Here is a 25,248-nt window from a genome sequence, read left to right as displayed (position 1 = left end):
CAGACCGAGACTCGAACTCGGCACCTTTGCCTTTCTCGGGCAAGTGCTTTACCATCTCTTTTTTTTGTGTTTGTTGAATCTCCTCAGGGCCGAAGTCGTAATACATCCGTTTATGTTCGTTGTTGATCGCGTAACTCATTTTTTTTTTTATTACAGAGGGCAGCTAACCCTCTGACCGAACAAGCTGAGCTACCGTGCCGGCTAAACCATCTGAGTTACACAAGCATGACTCACGCCACGCCCTCACAGCCCTACTTTTGCCAGTACCTCGTTTCCTACCTTCCAATCTTTACAGAAACTCTCCTGCGAACCTTGCAGTGAGAGCACTTCTGAAAGAAAGGATATTGCGGAGACATGGCTTCACCACTGCCTGGGGGAGAGCTTCTGTAAACTTTGGAAGGTAGGAGACGAGGTACAGGTAGAAGTTACGGCTGTGAGGACGGGGCGTGAGTCGTACTTGGGTAGCTCAGATGGTAGAGCACTTGCCCGTGTAAGGCAAAGGTGCCGAGTTCGAGTCTCGGTCCGGTACACAGTTTTAATTTGCCAGGAAGTTTCAGCTTTGGACTGGTTTTTCGTTGTACTGATGAATAGAAGCTGCTGACACACAGCTATTCCCATGCTGGAAGTTCGCAAAACAAAAAAATGTTTAATTTGCAACAGTTGGCTACACGTTCCAGCTACTTCTCTGCATAGTCGCCTCTCCGAGCTAGACATCTGTCGTAGCGCTGTAGCAACTGTCCAGTACCCACGTCATAGATGTCAGCCGCCTGTGCTTTCCGCCAATTCTCTGTGCTGGTCTATAGTTCGTTGTCTATGCCAGAATGTTGTATTCACAACCAGCGGTTCATGAGAGCAGATATGAGACGTGGGGAGGAGGCTCAATTACTGGCTCTTTTTTCATGATCAAACACTTCCCACAGAAACCGCTGCAGCATCAACTTTATTGTCTCTGCAGAGTGCGTCCGAGAATAGTCATGAAGAAGGAAACACGTGACAGTTGTGTTTCCGGGCTGCATGGCATCAGGCACAATCTCTCACCAGGACTTAATAGTTGGTGGGAGACACTATTGTTCTAGACATCTTTACGTGGTCATTAAGCACTCAGGACTGAAAGGAGAGACGCGGCGTGATCGACAGGCATACTAGAGACACTGCCCAACACATCTATGTAAAGCTTCATCGAATTTTCAATGTGGTTTCCATTTCATAATCGACCGGACTGTATTTTCCAAACAGCCATCGTATTGGGAAATACAGCAACAATAGTAGTGAAATGTACACTGAGAAGTAACAAAGTGCTAAACAGTCATGCAGAGAAATTGAGAAAGGTCACGTTTAGAGAATGAGCCCTAGCAGGTTCACCAAAAGAAAGTATAACATTTCTGAACCCAATTGGTTTCGAAAAGGATATTAGAATATAGACGAAACTAGCATAAAGTAACAAGAAATTGAAAACATAACCAAATTCAGAAACAAAATTAAGAAGTGGGACAGTGTTCGAAATGAAACATTTCCAAGAAGGTCAAGAAGGAAATAAAAAGAAGAAGATGAAAAAGATGATGATTCACTAGAGAAATTGAAAAGTTAACTTAACAGCTTAAATGTGGATGTAACGAAAGTGGAGTCTTGAAAGTTTCATGGTGTGAGGAAGGCCAAGAAAGAAGAGCTTGGATCGAAAAGTGTGTACGACTCGGATAGAGTTCCTACCTCGAAGAAGTGATGACGGTAGTAAATAAATAAAAGAATAGTTCAGCAGTGGGCTTAAAATCCAAAATGAAAAAATGTAACCGATAAGACTCACTGCTGACATTTCTGTAAAGTAAAGAACAGAAATGAACAGTCTATTGTGAATATGGATTGAGAGTAAACCGGAGATAGCAGTGAGGAGTAGCAGGCACGAAATTAGCGATAAACTAAAAATAAAAAGCTGTCTCTTTATAATACCGACCTTAGTTTAAGGAATAAATAGGTTTCGAGCACAGCAACGTATGGGAGTGAATGATGGATAGTTGTACAACGGGAAAAAGAAAGAGAATCGAAGCGTCTGAGATGTGGTGCTGTAGAAAGACGATGAAAATTATATGAAGTCTTAACATTAGGAATGAGGAGGTTGTTTGCAAATCGATGGGACAAGGAGCAAATGGAAAAAAAACTAAAAGGAAGGAGTGGCAGGATGATAGGACATGTGTTAAGAGAGCGGAAAATAACTTCTAAGATACTAAGGGGAGCTAATAGGGTAAAAACTATAGTGACAGACAGAGAGTTGAACACATCCAACAAATAAATGAGGATGTTAGGTGCAAGTATGTCTCTTAGATGAAGAACTTGGCATAGGAGACAAAGTCGTGCAGCTGCATCAAACGCGTTGGAAGTGTGATAACCCAAAAAATAAAATAAAATTGAGTACTCTGTATCTGTCATATATAAATCATGAGTGAGCGGTAACAAGCGACGCAAATAACTATAGTGTACAAATTATATCCACAACAATGGTATGTTACCAGCATTCTCATCCAGTTCTGGGCAAGTAAAACGTTGTAATTAGCAACAAATCGTAATTAAACTACACGAAAATGCTATGTTCTACAAAACAAGTTTTCAAGCTTTGCTGTGATCGCTGATGCTACAAGACAGGAATTTTTTCAGTAAAATTTATTTTCGTTATGTTTTTGCATATGTACGCATTATTCTCTGTAGGGACAAACAAGAAAAATTATAGAATTCACCGACAGTTATTCTGATGGCTACTTACGACCTACATTTCAAAGTTCTAAAATTTCTACATAAAATAAAGGAATGATGAATCCGACTACCAATTTGATCAAAGTAGATATCTTGAGAAGTATTTGAACTACATAGAAGCCTATACTTGCTATGTGTGAATTTTTAGTGGCTATTCTCTCACCAGTAATAAATAGGCAAGGCTCCAAAAGAAAATCACAAAACACACTTTAAGGGCAATTATTTCTATTATTATTTTATTATTAAAATTATTATTACTTTTGGTGCTTCAGAATAATAAACAGTTGAAAATAATAATGATGGATAAAGTAATACTACATATTCCAATTGAGTCTTAAAGTGAATGAGATAATTTTAACTTCAGTGAGTCCATATTGGTGTGTACTGGTTCAGGCGTTTAAATGATGTCTCGATAGCGATCATAATCTGAAACAAAAATAACGTTCATATCTCGGTAAGCACACTTTTCTACAGTGAAATGGTAATCAGTCAGCTTTGAGGCCGTGTGACAGAGATAACAGTCTGGCATCGAGTACCGTCGGTACAAATGGAATCGATTGTTTATAACTTTTCTGGTGGCTGTAATTTATTTTATAAACTTGAAAGTAAATTACCAATCAAAAATATCGGCATTTATTTACACGTATGCTAAAGTAACAAGAACAATTGCTTTTATGTAATGAACAATAATTTTCAAAACAATTACTTTTATATAATGGACAATAAATTTCAAAATTTTAAGCTCGCTGTGATTCTCTCTTTTTCTAGTGTTCTGATAAGAACTGGTATCTGTTGTCTCCTTGCTCATCTGTTAAAGAAGAGTATTAAGTCGACGACGGTCTTTAGAGAAGTAGCATAGGCTCACAATTGGAGAAAGAGGAGAAAGAAAATCGACCACTGAAAATTCCGGTATTTATTAACGTGACTTAGGGAGACAACTGAAAATGTTAACCTACACGTTCGGACAGTGATTCAAACCTTCATCCTCCCGAACTCGAAAGTGCAGTTACCAACATTGCATTGGTTTCTGTTTTGGGGCTTGTGCTTGAACCCAAGTGACACCAATTCTGTTGAGACTTGTACCCAATGGCCTGATTGGGAATTTTATTTCAAATAACGGCTCACAAAGATTTTATGTATAGCCTGACAGGAGCAAAAAGCTGTAAGATCTTTGGCAATAAAGAGACGGAAGGGAAAAGAAACGCTGAACATAAGAGGAAATATTCGTTACACCTAGACATTTTACGGAGATCAAACTAGAAATTATTTCTGTGTTTCTTAATGATTTACAGTGATGAACGCAGATATCAGCGAAAGTATTCCCTAGTTTCCAAAACTGAGTAATATTAGGATCTGAACTATTAAATTTAAATAGACGTTTTAAAAGAAATAATAACCATAATTTTCCAACTTTGGAGTATGATATTTGACGTAAACTTGCACGACAGTAAGTAGCGTGGTGCACTAAAAAAGAACTGGAGAACTGGAATGTTATCGAGGCTACTCTGTAATTAGCATTCTGTCGATTTTCATAACATCTGCCAGGAAATTATAACGAGAGAACAAAGTTTTTCGTTTGAGGGCGTTGTTGCAGCGTATATTCAACGTAGCACGTCGCTTATGCGGGTCTATAAGCACCGAAATGTAGGCAAGGAATTATTGTGGCATTCGTGTCTTTTGGCGTGCGTACGGTAAATGTGGAAACGAGCTTCATGATAAGGCACATACTCATATCGCAAATGTTATAACGCAGAAGTTACGCCAATTCAAATGCGACGAACACTCTAGGACCCGCCCCATAGCGCCGATCTCTCTCCAAGCAATTATCGCGCCCTCCGTCCATTAATAAATACTTTGAAGGTTCTACGATTCCTGTCATCTGTCATACGAGGATGTGCAGCAGGAAGTTACGTACTTCAGCACGCAGCAGAAGACGGTGTTTTAAGAAACCTGGTGCGTCGGTGGAAAGATTACCTCAGTGCCCACGGCGATATTGGCTGATTGGCTTACCGACTCTCTGGACAGTACGGCCATCGAACGGGAGACTTTTGATCACCACTTATATTTCTCCGCTTAAAGCTGCCTACAGTTCCATCTCCAATCGCTGCACAATTCATAAAATGCAAGTACTCAACTTTTGTGTATAGGCATTACGAATAAGTAGTATTGTTATGAAAATAATAAACTGATGGTCATTTGCACATGAACACCTTTTTAGTACTTACATTTTGATGAAAAAATTATTACACTCTTAACAATACCAGATAGTCGTACTGCATACATAAAACCATTTACGCCTTACGAAAAGAGCAGAGACTGAAGGTGGAATCGTAGGCAACCTTTCAGTTTGTTCACAATTACTAAATGCTGTTGATGCGAAAAAGAGTTTTAGTTTGACACTGATCTGATAATTTGGAAAATTGAGACTCTTACTCCAAATTAAATTAAATTTGTTCGTTTATCACAGTTAATATTCTTAACTGCAGAAAGCCGCTGGGATGGATAAGTGGACTATGTTCCTTCTGTATCAGCCTCTTTCAACGGATAGAAAAATAAAACAGAGCAATTACGAGAAAAAGATTGTGGACTACGTAGTAAAAACTTCTAGTACATTCACAAAGATTATATGTTCAAAGATTGTCCATTCTTTATTACTGTCGTATATTAGACAATAACAGAAAATGGTGTAGCAATCGTTAACATGTGGTGTAGCTTAATATTTCCGTCGCTGCATATAAAAAACGTTCCGACGTCATTTTTTTAAAATATCTAGCTCTAATTTGGAAGGACCTTACCTTCTGTTGCTCTTCCACAGAGACCACAGCGCAGGTACCTCATTATTGTACTCCTTGTGATGGTATCCTTTTTTTCTCCTTACAGAAGAAAAGTGGTGCCTGCGAAACGCTCTTTCCTACTCCTACTCTGCTTTTAAGAGCAGCAGTAATTTACGTTATATCTTTACATCGCGTTTGCCACCAACTTTGTTAGAGGCAGCTTCTGTTCCATTACATTTTAATCAAGAGATAACAGCCTCTCTGCATGCAATCTTGATCGTTGTTAATCTCAAAACAAAGATCCTCAAAGAACCATTGTCTGCGAGCTTGGTATACTGTTCTTGTGCTGCTGTTTCATCCATTCTTGGTTTGATAATGGAAAATGCGACAAACGACCATTCCACAATGAATTTTCGCTTTGCATCGCAGTGTGAGCTGATATGAAGAATCCCCCAGGCTGTGGGTAAGCCACGTCTCCCCAGTATTCTTCCAGAAGCGCTAGTCAAGCAAGGTGTGTAACAGAACTTGCGTGAAATATGGGTGGTAGGAGGTGAAGTGTTTGGGCAGGTCAGTGGGTAAGTAGTTTTAATCTGCTAGGACGTTACATATGTCCATACAAGCAAGACTCCTGCTACTTATTGTAACGAACAAGGGTGTAACTGAACAGTTCAAGGACATCATCTACGAATAACAAAAAATATATGTTAAACAAGTCTTCAATACATTTTTCTGCTACTTGTGTTTTTCTCTTCCAGTAAGAGAAACGCTTGGAAAGTTAGTAAAAGTGATGCATTCTTGTGTCGTTAAAATCGTCGGAATATGCCACTGTTCGAATAAAAACCTACAGTTGAAGAGACGAACTGAATAAGAACTAAACAAGTAATTACAAATGTCCCTGCAGTTTGTACGAGCAATTCAACGACAAACTCAACGTCTACGCTTGGAGAAACTGTCGCCGTTAAACTACAATTAGAAATCCGTCAAGCCGTTAAACAGTAGCTCATCACTACAGATACACTGCAGTACACATTAATATTACAATTTTACAACCATTAAGAGATACTCTCTCTCTAGTTATCGCACACACAAACACACACACACACACACACACACACACACACACACACACACAATCTAGGTCTTCATATTTGTAGGTATTAGTTCGGTACAATTTTGGTAAACATTTTTGGAATACAGTGATCAATATATTATTATATTTTGACCAAAGTACAGTCTTGATCACACCATTTATGTTTCAATGACATAGGTAACCGATTTCGGTTATTTTTACACAACCATCATCAGACCCATGGCTCCCTTAGGATGGTATGCGGAGCTCTCCTCAGCTGCTCAGTTGACTTCGTCATAGTTAGTACATGCGAAAAAGTATTGAACTTTTATCAGATCGGCGGGGAATTCACCCGAACATACTGCTTCCTTTATACCGCATGTTGATTCAAAGTTCAAATGTGTGTGAAATCTTATGGGACTTAAGTGCTAAGGTCATCAGTCACTAAGCTTACAAACAACTTAACCTAAATTATCCTAAAGACAAGTACACACACCCATGCCTGGGGGAGGACTCTTCCTGTATAGATTATGTACGCATGGTCTGTCACGATGCTGCTAAAACGTACGCAGCGTTGCTTGACAAACTTTAGCATACAATGATAAGCCAAAACATTATGACTACTCAAAATATCCACGGGTGTACTGCCGGTCTACAGTGTCCAACGGGCACAATATTTCGGCAATCATACATGTCGCCATCATCAGGTGAACTGACGGACTGAGCTCCTGTGAACGTGCCGGTACGGAGATCCGTACGCTATGGCTGCTCAGGGGGAACCGGCTTCGGTCGCGGCGGCAGCCGATTTAAATACCTTCCGCCCGTGGTGCCCTCCCTCCGCCGTCCGCGCCCAGCGCCACGGTCACGCGGTGGAATAGATTGCGACGGCGTCTGAGATGACGTCGGTGTGATGGCTCTGTCCGCCGTGGTCGTCACAACTATACGTTTGCTCGATTTACTCTTGATTAACCCAATCGCTGGTTCCCATACGTGGTTCCGTTACGTGGACGACACGTTCGTCATCTGGTCACATGGTATGGATAAACTCCTTGACTTCCTTACACATCTAAACTCCATACACCCCAACATCAGGTTCACTATGGAGACTGAAACGAATGGTAAATTACCTTTCCTTGACGTCTTGGTCAAGAGAAGGGCTGAAGGCACCCTAGGTCATGGGGTCTATCGAAAGACAACACACACTGATCGGTATTTGCACGCAGACAGCTGCCACCACCCTTCACAGAGGAATGGGGTACTCAAAGCTCTAGTACATAGGGCGCGCAATATCTCTGACGCAGAGAGTCTACCCCAGGAATTGGAACATCTGAGCACTGTATTTCGAAAAAATGGGTACTAAGAGTGGCAGATTCAACGTGCTCTCCGCCCAACCACTACAGCACAACCTTTGGAGATGGATGAAATCACGAGGGAGAAGGTAGTCACTGCGTTTATTCCATATACAGGCGCACTCTCGGGGAAAATCTCCCGCATTTTGAAGAAACACCGGGCCGGAACTGTGTTTTGTCCTCCGAATAAAACTCGTGCACTGGTGGGGAGCGCCAAAGATGACCTCGGTCTGAGGAAGGCCGGCGTGTACCAGATTCCGTGTCAATGTGGCAAGTCGTATATTGGTCAGATGATGCGTACCGTCGACACCAGAGGCACACTCGACTGATGTATCCGAGCAAGTCGGCGGTCGCTGAACATTGTTTGTCGGAAGATCACGCTATGGAGTATGAACGCACGAGGATTCTGGTACAGACGTCGAGATACTGGAACAGCGTTGTTAGAGAGGCCATCGAAATTCGCACCAATGACGACCTCATAAACCGTAACTGTGGCTATAATCTTAGCAAGGCTTGGGAACCAGCGATTTGGTTAATCAAGAGTAAATCGAGCAAACGTATAGTTGTGACGACCACGGCGGACAGAGCCATCACACCGACGTCATCTCAGACGCCGTCGCAATCTGTCCCACCGCACGACCGTGGCGCGGAGCGCGGACGGCGGAGGGAGTGATCCGCGGGTGGAGTGTATTTAAATCGGCTACCGCCGCGACCGAAGCCAGTTATCCCTGAGCAGCCATAGCGTACGGATCTCCGTACCGGCACGTTCACAGGAGCTCAGTCCGTCAGTTCACCTGATGATGGCGGCATGTATGATCGCCGAAATATTGTGCCCGTTGGACACTGTAGACCGGCAGTACACCCGTGGATATTTTGATTATCAAATACGCCGGGAGAAAAGAATCACATTCTGACTACTGACCACGACTTTAGATGCCATCTGCTGGTTTTGTGGGTATGTGACACGGTAACAAAACTATGTAAGCGGAGCACACAAGGACGGAGATCGCCCTAGCGGAGATGTTGGTTGAAAATGCGGAAATCCATTGAGATAAGCGACTTTGACAAATGGCTGATGGTTACTACGGAGAGCCTGTGAACGAGTATTTCGAAAACAGCGCTGCGGGTCGAATGTTCTCGTGCTACTGTCGTCATCGTCTACGGACAGAGGTAGAAGGACAGTGAAACTATCACTAGGCGCTAAATGGTTGGACGTCAGCGACTCTTCACAGAACGTGGGGCCCGGCGGTTGGTTTGCTCTGTAAAGTGGTATAGATGGTGATCTGTGGCATCTCTATTCTGGTGCCCGCACAAGTGTTTCGGAGCACATCGTTCTTCGTATATTATTGAACATGGAGCTCCGCAGCAAGCCACTCCGACGTGCTCACATGTTGAAAACAGACATCGACAATTTGGATATCAGTGGGCACGGGACCATAGAGATTCGACCGTCGATAAAAGGAAACGTGTCGGCTCTTCGGGTGAATCACATTTTTGCTAAAGTAGGTTGCTGGTCATCTCATTGAGGTGAACGGCAGCGTGCCAAGGTTGCAGGCTCATGGGAGCAGTATTGTGCTATGGAAGACATTTTCGTGCCCTCGCATGGGACCTGTGTTAGTACTCGAAGACACGCTGACAGCTGCGAACCACCTGCATCACTTCATGCTTGATGTCTTCTCCGACGGCGATGTCATCTTTCAGTAATACACTCCTGGAAATTGAAATAAGAACACCGTGAATTCATTGTCCCAGGAAGGGGAAACTTTATTGACACATTCCTGGGGTCAGATACATCACATGATCACACTGACAGAACCACAGGCACATAGACACAGGCAACAGAGCATGCACAATGTCGGCACTAGTACAGTGTATATCCACCTTTCGCAGCAATGCAGGCAGCTATTCTCACATGGAGACGATCGTAGAGATGCTGGATGTAGTCCTGTGGAACGGCTTGCCATGCCATTTCCACCTGGCGCCTCAGTTGGACCAGCGTTCGTGCTGGACGTGCAGACCGCGTGAGACGACGCTTCATCCAGTCCCAAACATGCTCAATGGGGGACAGATCCGGAGATCTTGCTGGCCAGGGTAGTTGACTTACACCTTCTAGAGCACGTTGGGTGGCACGGGATACATGCGGACGTGCATTGTCCTGTGGGAACAGCAAGTTCCCTTGCCGGTCTAGGAATGGTAGAACGATGGGTTCGATGACGGTTTGGATGTACCGTGCACTATTCAGTGTCCCCTCGACGATCACCAGTGGTGTACGGCCAGTGTAGGAGATCGCTCCCCACACCATGATGCCGGGTGTTGGCCCTGTGTGCCTCGGTCGTATGCAGTCCTGATTGTGGCGCTCACCTGCACGGCGCCAAACACGCATACGACCATCATTGGCACCAAGGCAGAAGCGACTCTCATCGCTGAAGACGACACGTCTCCATTCGTCCCTCCATTCACGCCTGTCGCGACACCACTGGAGGCGGGCTGCACGATGTTGGGGCGTGAGCGGAAGACGGCCTAACGGTGTGCGGGACCGTAGCCCAGCTTCATGGAGACGGTTGCGAATGGTCCTCGCCGATACCCCAGGAGCAACAGTGTCCCTAATTTGCTGGGAAGTGGCGGTGCGGTCCCCTACGGCACTGCGTAGGATCCTACGGTCTTGGCGTGCATCCGTGCGTCGCTGCGGTCCGGTCCCAGGTCGACGGGCACGTGCACCCTCCGCCGACCACTGGCGACAACATCGATGTGCTGTGGAGACCTCACGCCCCACGTGTTGAGCAATTCGGCGGTACGTCCACCCGGCCTCCCGCATGCCCACTATACGCCCTCGCTCAAAGTCCGTCAACTGCACATACGGTTCACGTCCACGCTGTCGCGGCATGCTACCAGTGTTAAAGACTGCGATGGAGCTCCGTATGCCACGGCAAACTGGCTGACACTGACGGCGGCGGTGCACAAATGCTGCGCAGCTAGCGCCATTCGACGGCCAACACCGCGGTTCCTGGTGTGTCCGCTGTGCCGTGCGTGTGATCATTGCTTGTACAGCCCTCTCGCAGTGTCCGGAGCAAGTATGGTGGGTCTGACACACCGGTGTCAATGTGTTCTTTTTTCCATTACCAGGAGTGTATAATTGCCCATGTCTCGGACCGGAACGGTGATACAGTGGTTTGAGGAACATTACAGTGATCCCACGTTGATGTCTCGGCGACCAGATTCCTTGATGTAAACCCTATGGAACCTATGTGGCATACTATCGGGTGCCATCACCAGGGACGCAAATCATCAGCCAGTTATTTACGGTAATTATATGACCTGTGGGTAGACATCTATTGCTACGTATCTTCGCAAACCTACCAGCAGACTGTCGCATCCCTGATACCAGGAATCAGTGACCTATTTCGTCCTAAAGGCGGACAGACAAGCCATTGAGCAAGTTGTCACAATGTTTTGGCTGATCAGTGCACAAGGCACCTGCGCCTCTCTCTCGGAGCTATGCTTTCTTTCCCCACTAACGCCCTTCTCGTGGAAGCAATATAAATGCCTCTATATTGACAGAATAATGCATCGCGGACCTTACATTCTACAAATAAAGGCATATATTAACCATCCACTGACAAAAAAGCGGGAAAACTCTCTGAAATCGGAAATACAAAAATGCGAGGGAACATCAGTTTCCTATCTACAACCAGTACGAACTATGGAAACATTTGCAAAATAAAATACACCAAACTGAAGTCCTTCAGTGGTCTATATATGACAATTGCCCCAACAAAAGCAAATGACTTGGGCAGCTTTCACCTTGATCGTACCTGGAAGAAAAATTAAAAGGAATATACTTCAGTCCATATAGATGGCTCAAAAATAGGCACGGAAAGTGACACAGGATGCGCTTTCTTCTGTCCACAAACTGTGGAAAAAAAGGCAGTTTCAACTACCATGTGTTGCTTTTATATTTCTAGCCGAAACGTTTCTGTTATACAGGCAATATGATACGCAAGATTCCTCAAAAAAAACAGTGCGGTGATAGTCGACACACAAGGCGCTCCAAAATCAGTCACTTACAGGAACTGGAACAAAAGAACTAGTAAATACACTTCCGACGTAATAGATCTCTTATCATGCAAAGAAAACTCGTCAAATTATAGAATTTGTATGGATTAAATTTCATTCCAGCATTAAATACAATGACAAAGCTGGTCGACTAGGAAGAGAAGCCATTAGCAAAGGAAGATATGCAGATATAAAACTCCTGCACTGTGCACAGATTGCTACCGTACACAGATTGTCTCCTGAATGTAAACAACAAGCGATTCTTTCGTGGCAGGAACAATAGAACGACAATCAAAGACCAAGAGGTAAAAGATGTGAAACTACGCAGCCATTCACACCAAGACAGCCGTGGTTTATCAGTTCAAGACATTGAAGGAAAATGTGTCTCAATCATGGATCTGTCCCCGCCAACTTACATAGAATCTGTCAATGTGATTAGCAACAGCTGATGATGTAAAGCACATCCTATTTCAATGCAATCGCTGTGAGGGAGGCAGACTCAAATGTTTGAAGAAGCTCCAGAGACTTGGTCACTGCCAGCCACTTTGCACTTGGAGGTGCACGTGGGAGTGCAAATGATCTCATGTATAGCAAGGTTTATCTCACAAGAAGACATCAAAATCTAAAAGTAATGGCGACCGCTAAACTTAATTCACCAACTAAATTAACCTGCTTGAATACAAAAGAATGGTTAGATGTCAACAGTGTAGTAGTTTAAGTGAATAAATAAAAATTTCAGTTTCAAGATAAATTTATGAATGTACGCCATAAAATGAATGCACGAATATTTTTCAATCTGATTAAACTATGTTAGCTAAAAAGTATGCATGCTAGAAGTCAAAAGAAAGAAATAATAAAAACTCTGACGTAGTGACGCTGTCGTTGGTAACAACCAACTGCTACCACAGAACTAAGATCTTCTGTCTTTTCGCTGGTGTACTTCACATAGTTAAAAATCTCTTTGGATTTTCTGCCAGATTTCAAGGTAGAGTTTAGCAGTTTGAATGACGATCCTAAACAAAGAAAATTAGAAGATACAGTTCGTGTTGAGACAAGCCTCCACGGAGCCTCTCACAAATGAAACTACGTCACAATGTTTTCAAAAGAGAACAATCCCGAATTATTTTATTTAAAGCTCAGCTCTTAACAGATCTTGAAAAAGAGAACAGCCTGCACAGAAATACGGAACCTTGGTATAGTTCCATGTAAGATGGTCAGTTTATACTGTTTGAACTGATAATGTGTGTATTATATATGTCATACAGCTTATTGTTTTGAGGCACACATATGTATTTTGGTAAGTGTGATGGTTTCCTGTCCAGCATATGTAAAGGAACACAGAAAAACTGAGTTGTTCAGAACGTCTGGCGTATACCACCGGGCCGAAACCGATCGTTGTTTTCAAAATTACGATAGTAGTGCAACTTTTGCTGGAATGTTATTCAAAAACTATGATAGCGCTTCCAAAACTGCAGTAACAGCACTCAGATCGAAAGTACGAAACATTTTTAAATGGCAAAGGGCATCAAAATAAATTCCTGTACTTTATGGGGAACTGCCATAGTTACATGAATTTTAATGTACCAAAACACAACTATTCACAAAACTGAACAGGATGTGTGGTACATTACCTCCAAAGTAAGTAAGTCCGTCCCAGATACACTGTTATTCCAGCATTCTGGTTACCGATAGTATCTGCTTTAGACGGTTAGTTAAGAACGGCTACTCCACAGAACCGCCTCTGAAGCACGCATGTCAACAACTGATAAACAATGACAAAAATCGCAATAATTTTCAAAGAAAGGTTCGGTACACATTTTCTTCAATAACAGAGACAGTTCAACAACAGAAATGGCATGTGGTCATAAAATCTAAGACAAAGATTTTTGTGTATCAGTTTTACTTACTTTCCAAGTGGCGGGGGCCTTATCAACCATACGCCTGCTCTTCGAGCCTCTTCCATCTCTTTCTGGGGAGTGCACTATTTGTCTACTTGGTGCTCATGTTCATATTAGCTTGCCACCCCCCCCCCCTTTATGTTATGACCCCACCTAATTCTGGGTGTCTCTGTCTCTCTCTTCCTGCCATTCCATCATATGCTCTGTTTATTATGTTATTGTAGGTAATCTATTTTCGGCCGTTGCTATATGGCCTGACCAGTTCAAGCTTCTCTTCTTTAGCACTTTGATAATGTTAAGGTACCTGTATAGTTACCTTAATTCTTAATTTTTTTCTCATCTGCCGTTCCATGTAATTTTCATCATATACAGATCGAAGAACTTTCCTTAGTATTTTTCTTTCGAATATAAACAAATTTTATTCATCTACTACACCGGCCCTTATGTGATTTTGCCTGGCTCTAAAAAATTTTGGTTTTCCCTGTGAATGTGTATTAACAGGATCGTGTACTAGTGTCCGTAATTCTTTCTTGACAAGAGCAATTATTGTCAATTTTAAAGTTCTGACATATATACCGTTTGTGGGCTTCACTAAAATAGCAATGTAATTTTTTATTTGGCTGTATATGCCACTGGGCGTAAGTTTCTCGGCGTAAGCGCCACCTGTTTTTTTGATGTACAACTACATTATTTGTACCAGTCCTCCCATACTGTTATAACGACAGTGGTAATTTCCTTCTTTTTTATTGTCACTTCACCTAAGGACGTTATTAATACTAATAATTTACACGTTGTCTTTGTACGCCAATTGGCACATGTTTCTCGGCACGAGCGCCACCCGCCCTGGTTTCAGAGTAACTACGCTTGCCGATTACACTCAGTCGGTTGTGAGCTCTGCAAGATGCATGAACTATTTTGTATTTACATGACAAACACTAATTCTAGGGCTATCTTTCATTTTTGACAAATGGATCTATGCCGACAATTGAAAAAACGGTGATGGTACATCAGTTCTTACTAATGTAAAATTGTAAGTACCAGTCGTCGTTATTATATTTCTGTAATGCAAGGGTTATCTAATTTGTGTTAAAATTTATTCTTGGCTTAAGTCTCATACTTTTCTAATGCAAGCTATGATGTTCATTGTCCTTAGGCTACCTTCTGAAGAAGACAAATTTATATTTGTCGAAACCTAGGTAAAGAATTGTTTTATCCATTGCAACTGGTCGGCTGGTTATAATTTTATAATCTATATTTCTAAATATTGGTACTTCAAATCCATATAATGTTACCGGTATAACTGTCGACTTATATAAATGGATTTTAAGTTAGTACTAAGTGATATTTTCTTTAGAATTTTGATGAAACTAAGAACCGTTTTTGGCTGCCGTTGCTAGATGGGCATCTATTTCTTCATTCGTTCCACTGTTGTCACAAAAAAGATACTATACGTCCTTGAAGCGGTCAATAGTCTTGAACGTGAATCCATCTACAGCCTAAGCTGCACTACTTCTGACTGTCTTACTTACGAACAGATGTTTTGTCATTACTTCATTAACGTTTAATTCGACTATCTCAGTGTTTTCGTAATAATTTTGGAACATTCCGAATAATTCTACTTTGGAGCTACCTATTAATGACTCATCATCTGCATAGGCTAGATGCGCTGTTCCTGTCTCGATTCTGTCGTGAAATAAGTGTAGATTTACAGTCTTTTTAAAATTTTGTTTTTGTGGGAATCCACACCCTCAGCGGGTTGTGAGAACGGAAACATGGTCCAGGTAGGCCTACTCTTATAGTCTTCTAGTCTTCTCTTCTATGTTCCGTAATGGAAATAAATAAGAATCGGTTACCTGTATCTCGTAATTCTTCTCCTTCGGACAAGCTACTCCGTGTCGAAGTGCCGCGTTAAATCATGCTTCTGCCGGCAGTTTAGAATACACCCTAAAGCTAAAAGAAAAAAGCTTTTATCTTCTGCAACCTACTAAATGATGAAAAATTTTTTCAGTTAACTGCCCAAATCCGTTCTCTTCTCCTTACAGGGGTGTATCTTACTTCACAAGACAAAATCTCATCTCCTGCTGTACGATTCATTAAGAATAATAGAATAACATCATTTCCACTGTTTTTATAACAACTTCTCACGGATTAATCGTGGCTCGCGTTCTGTGGCCATAGGTTATCTTTGGGCTGCATGTTCTGAGAGTAGGTGGGCCCCCTCCTTCAGCAAGTGGTACGCCACCATTGGTCATTCTACCCAACCGACACGATTAGACCATGAGACACGCGACATCTGCACATAACACGCTACCGTTTCACACACAGTGGGCTGTTCTTGCCTTCATTCTTTGATATCCCGATCGCCTGTCCTCATCAAGAAGGACTTAGTGTGACCCATAAATCCCTTGAAAACACGGGTCACACCTTGAAGCCTCGTAATCAGTCCTTGATATGTAATAATAATAACAATAATAATAATAATAGTAATAAAGGTTCGGGCATTGCAACCTCCTGACGGTGGGGACCGGGGGAGTGTTTCCTAAGATTAAACTTCTTAAAACATTACTTTAACGCTTTTCTGCGCAGTTTAAAAGTACGAACACCCACATTTTTACTTGGCAAAAATTATAGTTCTCTCTTACTACATCTCATAATCTGCGGTTCAGAACGGTGCGCACCGTCACAAATCAAGCACTCTAGTAATTATTCACCTCCGACAGTGGGGTTCTTTGTGGATTAGTTATAGTCAATTCTCTATTGATCTTAGCTAAGACGAGGTTGAGGGAAACAGGTGAAATTTCATCCCCTTATCTCAGTGCACTGTACACCTTACAATTTTCAGTTTCTCTTACAGTTGTGTTACAACATAAAGTTACTACGTAAAGTATCTTCTACACATATTTCAACTGGTCTGCTTAACTTTGAGGGTATTTAATGTGGAAAACAGCATTAAACTAAAGAAGAGAGACAAAGAGGGGCGGGAGTACAAGAAAACGAAGCAGATGGGAAATCGGCTTCATGCAGTGTGGTAGTTGTAGCACGTTTTGTCAGACGAGTGAGTGTTGCAAGTGTAGAGAGAGAAGGTGGGGAAGATGTTAAACAGAAGGGACGGCGCAGAGCTGCAGCCCCTGCGGGATGGCTTACGGGACGGTGAGCTCTGGCCTCGGTGGACAGTGAGATATGAGCACCGCCTCCCCGTGGGACAGCGGCAAGGGTGACTGACCCCCATCAGCGGCGAGCACTCCACCACGTGCCTACGCGCGGCGAGAACAGTTGCTCAAGGCTGTTACCAGAACGCGCATCCCACCACGCATCTAGAAGCCATTCATCGTAGAATGCTTCTCTGTGAACTTCTGCTGACAGAAACCAAATAGCAGAAATTGTCCGAAAAGAACTATAAGAATATAAAGCAATGCTCCAGATTAATATCCCACAACTTGTCTTAAGCACATAAACATCATCATGATACGACCACTCAGGAATTCTTTCGAAAGAAGATATTAAGTACAAACTTGTAGAATGCTTAGACCCAGGCCCAAGCAAAAATCTTATGCGTGTGTGAAACGGACTGTGTAATTTCACCACAGTGTTGACTCGAAGTCGGCGCTTTGGAATGGTAGTAAACCTGCCAAAGTCGACAGTTACACGCTCTCTAACGAGGAATGCTCTGGTGCCATGCACACCATTGCGTCGGCCTTCGTTGTCAGATAACAGATTATTCGTTCAAGTGGTTCAAATGGCTCTGAGCACTATGGGACTCAACTGCTGTGGTCATAAGTCCCCTAGAACTTAGAACTACTTAAACCTAACTAACCTAAGGACATCACATACATCCATGCCCGAGGCAGGATTCGAACCTGCGACCGTAGCTGTCGTGCGGTTCCAGACTGTAGCGCCTTTAGCCGCTCGGCCACTCCGGCCGGCAGATTATTCGTCTTGCCTCATAGGATATTTCTTTCGTGATGACATAGTGTGTGTATAGTCGGAACAGTCAGCTGAGCTATAGACGTCAGTATGAAACAGCCAAAACATTATGACAAGTACCCTCTGCTACAATGAATGCTGCGTGATGCCGTAACGGGCACGTGGTGAGGTAAGGAAGATAAATATACAAGTGGACCAGAGACGAGGGAGGAAACATTTTAGCTACGGTACGGACAACACATGGGGATTTACACTGATTTACGCGACACTGACGAGGAGCAGACTAGCAATTCGTCTGGGTACCAGCATCTCGGGAACGGCGTAGCGCGCTGCAGTCGACATCATCGAGGTAGGACCGGGAATAGAGTTGACGCCCGTGCCTCTGTTAGATCTTCTAGATAGCCGCGTCTTATTATTTTATTATTATAATATTTTCGTGCTGTCACATGAATGCTTGCGAGAAACTGGTTCCTTCGCAACCAGGAAGATAGACTGGACGCGCCGCACAAATAACCCGATGACGTATACAAGAAACATACCCCACGACACGGGATCCTGTAGGGCACTCACTTCAGATCTCATTGTCTTTGCTGTGTTTTTAAAGTGAAGCGTGAGGTTTGACTGTGATCCGATCTTCAAACTTATTTTGCACCCGAAAGGTATATTTCCATACAAGGGTCTCTGATCAGAATTCTATCTACTAAATTCACTTTTACAACCCTAGTTGCATTGTAATGGGAACTGTGAAACACGCCGTAGTTTAATTCTGGCTTCAAATTAAATTATAACACTAAAATAACGTACGTTGAACCATTACAATGGAAGCACTATGATAAAACGTTACAAACAGACAATGAAGTTACTGGGACCAGATGAACAGATCTTCATTCCTTAGGAAATTGAACGGGATGCCCAGGTGGAAACAATAATAAGTAAACAGAAGAGTGAAAACGAAGTGGTGAGGTCCATAAGAGCTTAAAGTCTTTATAAAGCTAAACGATATGCCTGAAAATGAAACCTCAATACGTGTGGTATTACCGGTGGGACAAGAGCTTTTAAAGCGAAAACTATTCGAAGACTGAGGGTTTCACAGGAATCTGTCGATTGACGTGGATGGAAACTTCTAGGAGAGAAAGGATAACAAATGGATGGATAAGGGAACAAACTGGAGTGGAGAAAGTAATTAAGACACAAATGAAACTGAAGTGGGTAGGGCAATTATAAGGTATGGAGGCCAAGTAAGATCTTTCTTGGAAGTGTAAGGAAAGGGCGGGACGACTATCAAACGCAAGATGACAGTACAATACCTACAGGAGCAATATGGATATATATAAAGGAAGTAATCAGCAGCAGAATCTATAGGGGGCAAGGACTGGCTGAGTATAGACGTCACGCCTCCCATGTCGGAATTTGCGAATGCGCACAGAAGCAGCCAGCTGCCACCGCACAGTGTTTCAGTCAGAATTCTAGTGATGTCTCATTTTTACTGACACAGACATTAGCATTACCACAGCAACCTAGCCTTTGACCGCGAGTAGTCGCAGACCCATGTATGCCTCCTGGTAAAAGAAGTGAAGCAACCTGAAGTTGGGGAGGGGGGAGGGAAGAAACGCAATGAAGCCACAGGTTGGGAGGGTAATTGATGTAATTTCAGCGATTACAAAATTGATTGAAAATGAGGCCACTAATCAGCATGACGTTGCTCCTCTTTTCGTCTAATTACCTACCCTGAGTCAGTTGGGAAGGGTGTTGTAAAACCATAAGAAGCTAGTCCATAACTTCTACAACTGGTGCCCTCCAGGATACTTGAACAGCGACGGAGTTGGCGCCATATCTGATATCACACTTTCAAACTCTGTCAGGTCCGGATAACAATGTCTCCCACGAGAAAGTGTTATCTCCGAGTCTTTCACAATGATTACCAAACGGCTAACGCTGTTCACGGCCCTCATATACCGTCTCGTAACAACACTAAGCACAACAAGAACTGTCACAGAGCATTGCAATCTAATCGTTTACAGATCCAGTTATGATGTGTACATGTACGAAGTTACACAAGCATCCGACGATGTGTTCTGCATGTTTCACTTTTTTGTCAGGCGATATATTCCTTCCTACTTCTCCCACTGATTTTCCCCGTATAGTACGGTGTCATATAAAATAAATTTGCTGTTCTTTTTTGGAACACAACCTACGATCAGCTTAGAGACAGAAGTGATGACCCTTTCTGCAGGATCTCACCATCATTTTGCAGGACAATTCTCAAGCACGTACAGTGCAAGCTGTGACTTAATTGTTTGACAGATGGGGCTGCTAAGTGCTGCACTATCTACTGCACTCCTCTGACATAAGCCCTTGTGAGTTCAACTCGATTTCTAAACTGAAGGAAACACTTCAAAGCATTCGCTTCAGAACTGCTGCAAATTCGTCGGGCAATAGACCGCGCCGCTTGAACTGTCAACACTACTGGCACTGCTAAGAGTATCCTACAACTCCCCCATCACTGGCAATGGGTTATACACAAATCTGGTGATTCCTTTGTAGGTCAGTAAAACTTTGAAACGCGTATCTATTTTGTACGAGCTGTAAGTAAATAGTTGCCACTATTAAAGTTCCAACCCTCGTAGATTTCTTCACTCTCCAATTTAACATAATGACGTAACACCACACTCTCAGCAGAGGATACATGATCGATGCTCGATGATGAAACTAGAATGATCAGAAATGAATCAGGATAAGTGATAATAGCTGTGTGCAAATGCAGTCAATACGTTGATTATTGTATCACATTAGAAACACTTATATGCCCAGAAGTAATTTATTGAAATCCACTAAGGTCGCGAAAGTCCATGCCTTCATTGCAGTAAAAAAATTCACCACGAAGGAATTAACCAAATGGAAAGGAAATCCGTATATCAGAGCAAAAAACATAAATGATTACTATTTCAGAAAAAATGCGGTGATTTACTCAAGAGAAAAAACTTCACATCCGCGTCGGTGCACATTTGGCCTATATTCAAGCAGTTACTCTGGCATTAACTGATAGAGTTTTTGGTTGTCCTCCTGAGGCATATTGTGCCAAATTTTGTGCAACTCCCGAGTTAGAGCGTCAAAATCCCGAACTGGTTGGAGGGTTCTGGTCAAAATGCTACGAACGCTGTCAATTGGTGAGAGATTTGGAGACCTTGTTGGCCGAAGTAGGCAAAGCAGTAGAAACTCTCGCCATGTCCGGGTGAGCATTATCTTGCTGAAATGTAAGTCAAGGATGCCTTGCAATGAGGGCACGAAAACGGGACGCAGAATATCGTCGATGTACTGCTGTGCTCTAAGAACGCTATAGATAACAACCAAAGGGGTCATCTTATGCAAAAAAGACACCAAAGATCATCAATTTGGGCTGTCAGGCCGTATCGCGGACAACTTGTTTCGTGACACGTCTTTGCCGGTCATCGGGGCTCAGTTCGAAGCGGTACTCATCAATGAAGAAACTTCTACTCCAGCCAATGAGATTTCAGGCCGAAGACGCCCCGGAGAGCGGGGAGACACTAACCAGACTGTCGCACGTCATACGGCCCGGCAACCAGAAGTGATGATCTGGGATGCAGCACCTCTTTGGTTGTCATCCACACCAGCCTAAGAGCAAAGAGATACGTACACGATATTCTGCACCGCGTTTTGTTGCCCTTCATGTTGAGCCATCCATTGCTTATATTTCAGCAAGATAATGCCCCACCGCACTCGAAGAGTTTCTGGAACTTGTCATTGTGCTTGCCAAAGCCTACTTTGGTCAACAAGGTCGCCGGATCTCTCACCAACTGTAAACGATTGAAGCATTAAGAGCACGCCCTCCAATCATCTCGAGATTCTGACGATCTAACGCACCAATTGGTCAGAATATGGCATGATATCCCTCACGACGGCATCAAACAATTATACTAACCAATGTGAAGCCGAATAACTGCTTACATACGGGCCTGAAGTAGACCAACGCGTTATTCACTTGCTCAATTTGTGGAGCTCTTTTTCTTGAATAAATCAGCAAATTTTTCTGAAATCGTAATAATTTGTTCGTCTGTGCAAGTGCATCACGTCTACCGATTTCCGTTCCATCCGGATAATTCCTGCGTGTAGCGCCCTTTTCTCTTCTTTTTCTTACAGTGTGTATACAAATTGACAAACTAGTCACCATTCGATGCATAGTCCGACGTTGCACCAAGCATCTTGACCTGAAATCTTTAGGTAACGTGTTAAACAACATCCAATGTGAAGCCAACTTTCTGGAAATAACACATGAATTACGTGATTCCTGAATATTAGTATTTGAAAAGTGAAGGAGTCCGCACAATGGTTTGTGAATGTTTACCTTGGCAGCGTTGGAGGAGTAGGGTTCGTCGAAAAGTGACCACATCTTGGGCTTGAGGTGCTGCCACCAGGACATGGTGCCGTTGAAGTAGTCCTCCTCGAAGCCGAACTTGCGCGCGATCTCCTCGTCGCTGGGCTTCTCCGTGTCCAGGTCCAGCCTGTCCAGCACGGCCAGCGTCTCCTGCGTGTCCCGGTGCTGCCAACACACAAAACAAACTCATAACGAGTATTCTCGACACTCTTGGGACTCGAGTAAGCCGCGTATTGAATAAGCTATGGCAGCATCGCCGTAAACCCATATAAAATAAATAGCTGAGAAGAGCCCCTGCTAAGGATAAAACAGGGAGCAGGACAACAATCCATCCTCCCACTCCAGACGGACCTCCTGCCAGCTGTTTATGTTCTATGGAACTGATCACACAAAAAATATTTAGTTAGCAGTGGACTTCACTTTCAGCCTTCCAATTTTGTGATTTTGTTACTGTGTATTTCAATAGCTAAATGCACAGTAGCAGCATTAATAAACTACTTACAGAAGATATTCTAAGGCCACAAAAATGAATGTTATTTCGGAGGTGTCAGTATTTTATACAGAATGAAACAGCTAAGACAAACCTTCCTAAATATGTCAAGAAAGAATAAATCCATCGAGGTGCGATTTTCACCAAGTTATAGCGGACAATACGGCAGATTTCCTGACAGTCGCAAGTAACTTTTATCGTTTATAATCATCGGAAGTGCGACACCGACTTTCTTGTCTTCTAATGCAACTATGTAATTTTTACCGGGACCTTTGAAGGAAGCTTCTAAGATAACTTCGACAACGTAACATGTATTGGACATGATCAAATAGTATCGAGACAACAGCCCCAGAGACCTCTGCCCCACCGTCAGGAGAAGAGGTTCCACAAACGAAAGTCCATTTATACCAAATGTAAGCAAACGCGGGCCAGACATGATTCTTGTGTTTACCTGTGAACCGGAAGCCCATCGGTCTGCGCTCTGCCGCTATAGCAATCAGATAACTCGGTCTTAGAGCTATTTAAGATATTCACAATGTATACGACAGTTGAAATCATAAATATCGTTTGTGTCGAATGTCGCAGACTATTAGAGCAGTAGAGCTTTTTGTAGGTGATTGTATACAGCTGTTAAAAATTTTGAAAACGGATATTTGTGCCAACAGCTGCACAGTTTTATGTTTATTTTCTACCGGTTTCGAGTGTTACAATCATCTTCAAGGAGGAAAATATTGTACGGACAGTACAATTATTATTATGTATGTATATTATTACTACTATTACTTTATAGCGTATAACAATTCTCAGGGTTAGCATTTTAGCACTTGGTGTGACAGCCGTAATAACAGACACACGAGCCATACCTCAGTTACGTGCTTGCTTGCATTTGACTTAAGAGGGCAGACGTTTGTAGAAGCTCTCTTCTCCTGACGGCGGGACGGTGGTTTGCGGCGCTGTTACCTTGATACTATTTGATCCAGTTCTATACACGTCATGTCGTTGAAGATCTCTTGGAAACGTCTTTGAAATGTCGCAGAATAAAGTGTATAGTTCCATCAGAAATAATAGAAAACGAAGTCGGTCTCTTACTTTGGCGATTATAAACGACAAAAAATACTTACGAAAGTTACGAAATTTGCCATATTGTGCGCTTTAACTTGGCGAAAACTGCACCTCGATATATTTAATCGCTTTGGGTATATTTGGGTGTGGCCTGTCTAGGCTGCCTCAACCTGCGTATTTACGACTCTAGAATTTTGTTAAGTCAGTCAAAATGTTTAGACAACTGCATTCATGAAAATGTTTTTACAACAGGTGTACTACTCTTCTCTAGAGCACGTCACAATGCACACTCGACTCACTGACGCATTCCTGCCACGCACAAACTTTTCTGGTATACTGTATACTGTATAATGGAGATTAGTTACTTCAAACGCAGACTGGTGTAGTCTATTTCCTAACAATGAGGTGCCACTTTGATTGGTGTTGTGAATGTGGTGCTCTCACATGCGCTCTTCGGTTGACAGCTAGCTGAAACCCGGAAATACACTCCCGGAAATTGAAATAAGAACACCGTGAATTCATTGTCCCAGGAAGGGGAAACTTTATTGACACATTCCTGGGGTCAGATACATCACATGACCACACTGACAGAACCACAGGCACATAGACACAGGCAACAGAGCATGCACAATGTCGGCACTAGTACAGTGTATATCTACCTTTCGCAGCAATGCAGGCTGCTATTCTCCCATGGAGACGATCGTAGAGATGCTGGATGTAGTCCTGTGGAACGGCTTGCCATGCCATTTCCACCTGGCGCCTCAGTTGGACCAGCGTTCGTGCTGGACGTGCAGACCGCGTGAGACAACGCTTCATCCAGTCCCAAACATGCTCAATGGGGGACAGATCCGGAGATCTTGCTGGCCAGGGTAGTTGACTTACACCTTCTAGAGCACGTTGGGTGGCACGGGATACATGCGGACGTGCATTGTCCTGTTGGAACAGCAAGTTCCCTTGCCGGTCTAGGAATGGTAGAACGATGGGTTCGATGACGGTTTGGATGTACCGTGCACTACTCAGTGTCCCCTCGACGATCACCAGTGGTGTACGGCCAGTGTAGGAGATCGCTCCCCACACCATGATGCCGGGTGTTGGCCCTGTGTGCCTCGGTCGTATGCAGTCCTGATTGTGGCGCTCACCTGCACGGCGCCAAACACGCATACGACCATCATTGGCACCAAGGCAGAAGCGACTCTCATCGCTGAAGACGACACGTCTCCATTCGTCCCTCAATTCACGCCTGTCGCGACACCACTGGAGGCGGGCTGCACGATGTTGGGGCGTGAACGGAAGACGGCCTAACGGTGTGCGGGACCGTAGCCCAGCTTCATGGAGACGGTTGCGAATGGTCCTCGCCGATACCCCAGGAGTAACAGTGTCCCTAATTTGCTGGGAAGTGGCGGTGCGGTCCCCTACGGCACTGCGTAGGATCCTACGGTCTTGGCGTGCATCCGTGCGTCGCTGCGGTCCGGTCCCAGGTCGACGGGCACGTGC

At 43.5% G+C, this 25,248-nt stretch overlaps 1 protein-coding gene across 1 annotated transcript in view; it reads right to left on the bottom strand.

The window, feature by feature from the left end:
- The window catches only part of LOC126161694 (potassium voltage-gated channel protein Shaw-like), a 325,252-nt gene that overhangs the window by 26,634 nt on the left and 273,370 nt on the right, over nucleotides 1-25,248 (bottom strand). Inside the window, exon 3 of the mRNA XM_049917709.1 lies at nucleotides 22,173-22,367. Within this exon, the coding sequence (XP_049773666.1) occupies nucleotides 22,173-22,367 (195 nt within the window). The remainder of the gene's footprint in view (nucleotides 1-22,172; nucleotides 22,368-25,248) is intronic.

The sequence above is a fragment of the Schistocerca cancellata genome, chromosome 2, assembly GCF_023864275.1.
Source record: "Schistocerca cancellata isolate TAMUIC-IGC-003103 chromosome 2, iqSchCanc2.1, whole genome shotgun sequence".
Taxonomy (NCBI): Eukaryota; Metazoa; Arthropoda; class Insecta; order Orthoptera; family Acrididae; genus Schistocerca; species Schistocerca cancellata.
The sequence above is the reverse complement of the archived record's forward strand: the minus strand, read 5'-3'. Positions and strand labels throughout refer to the sequence as shown.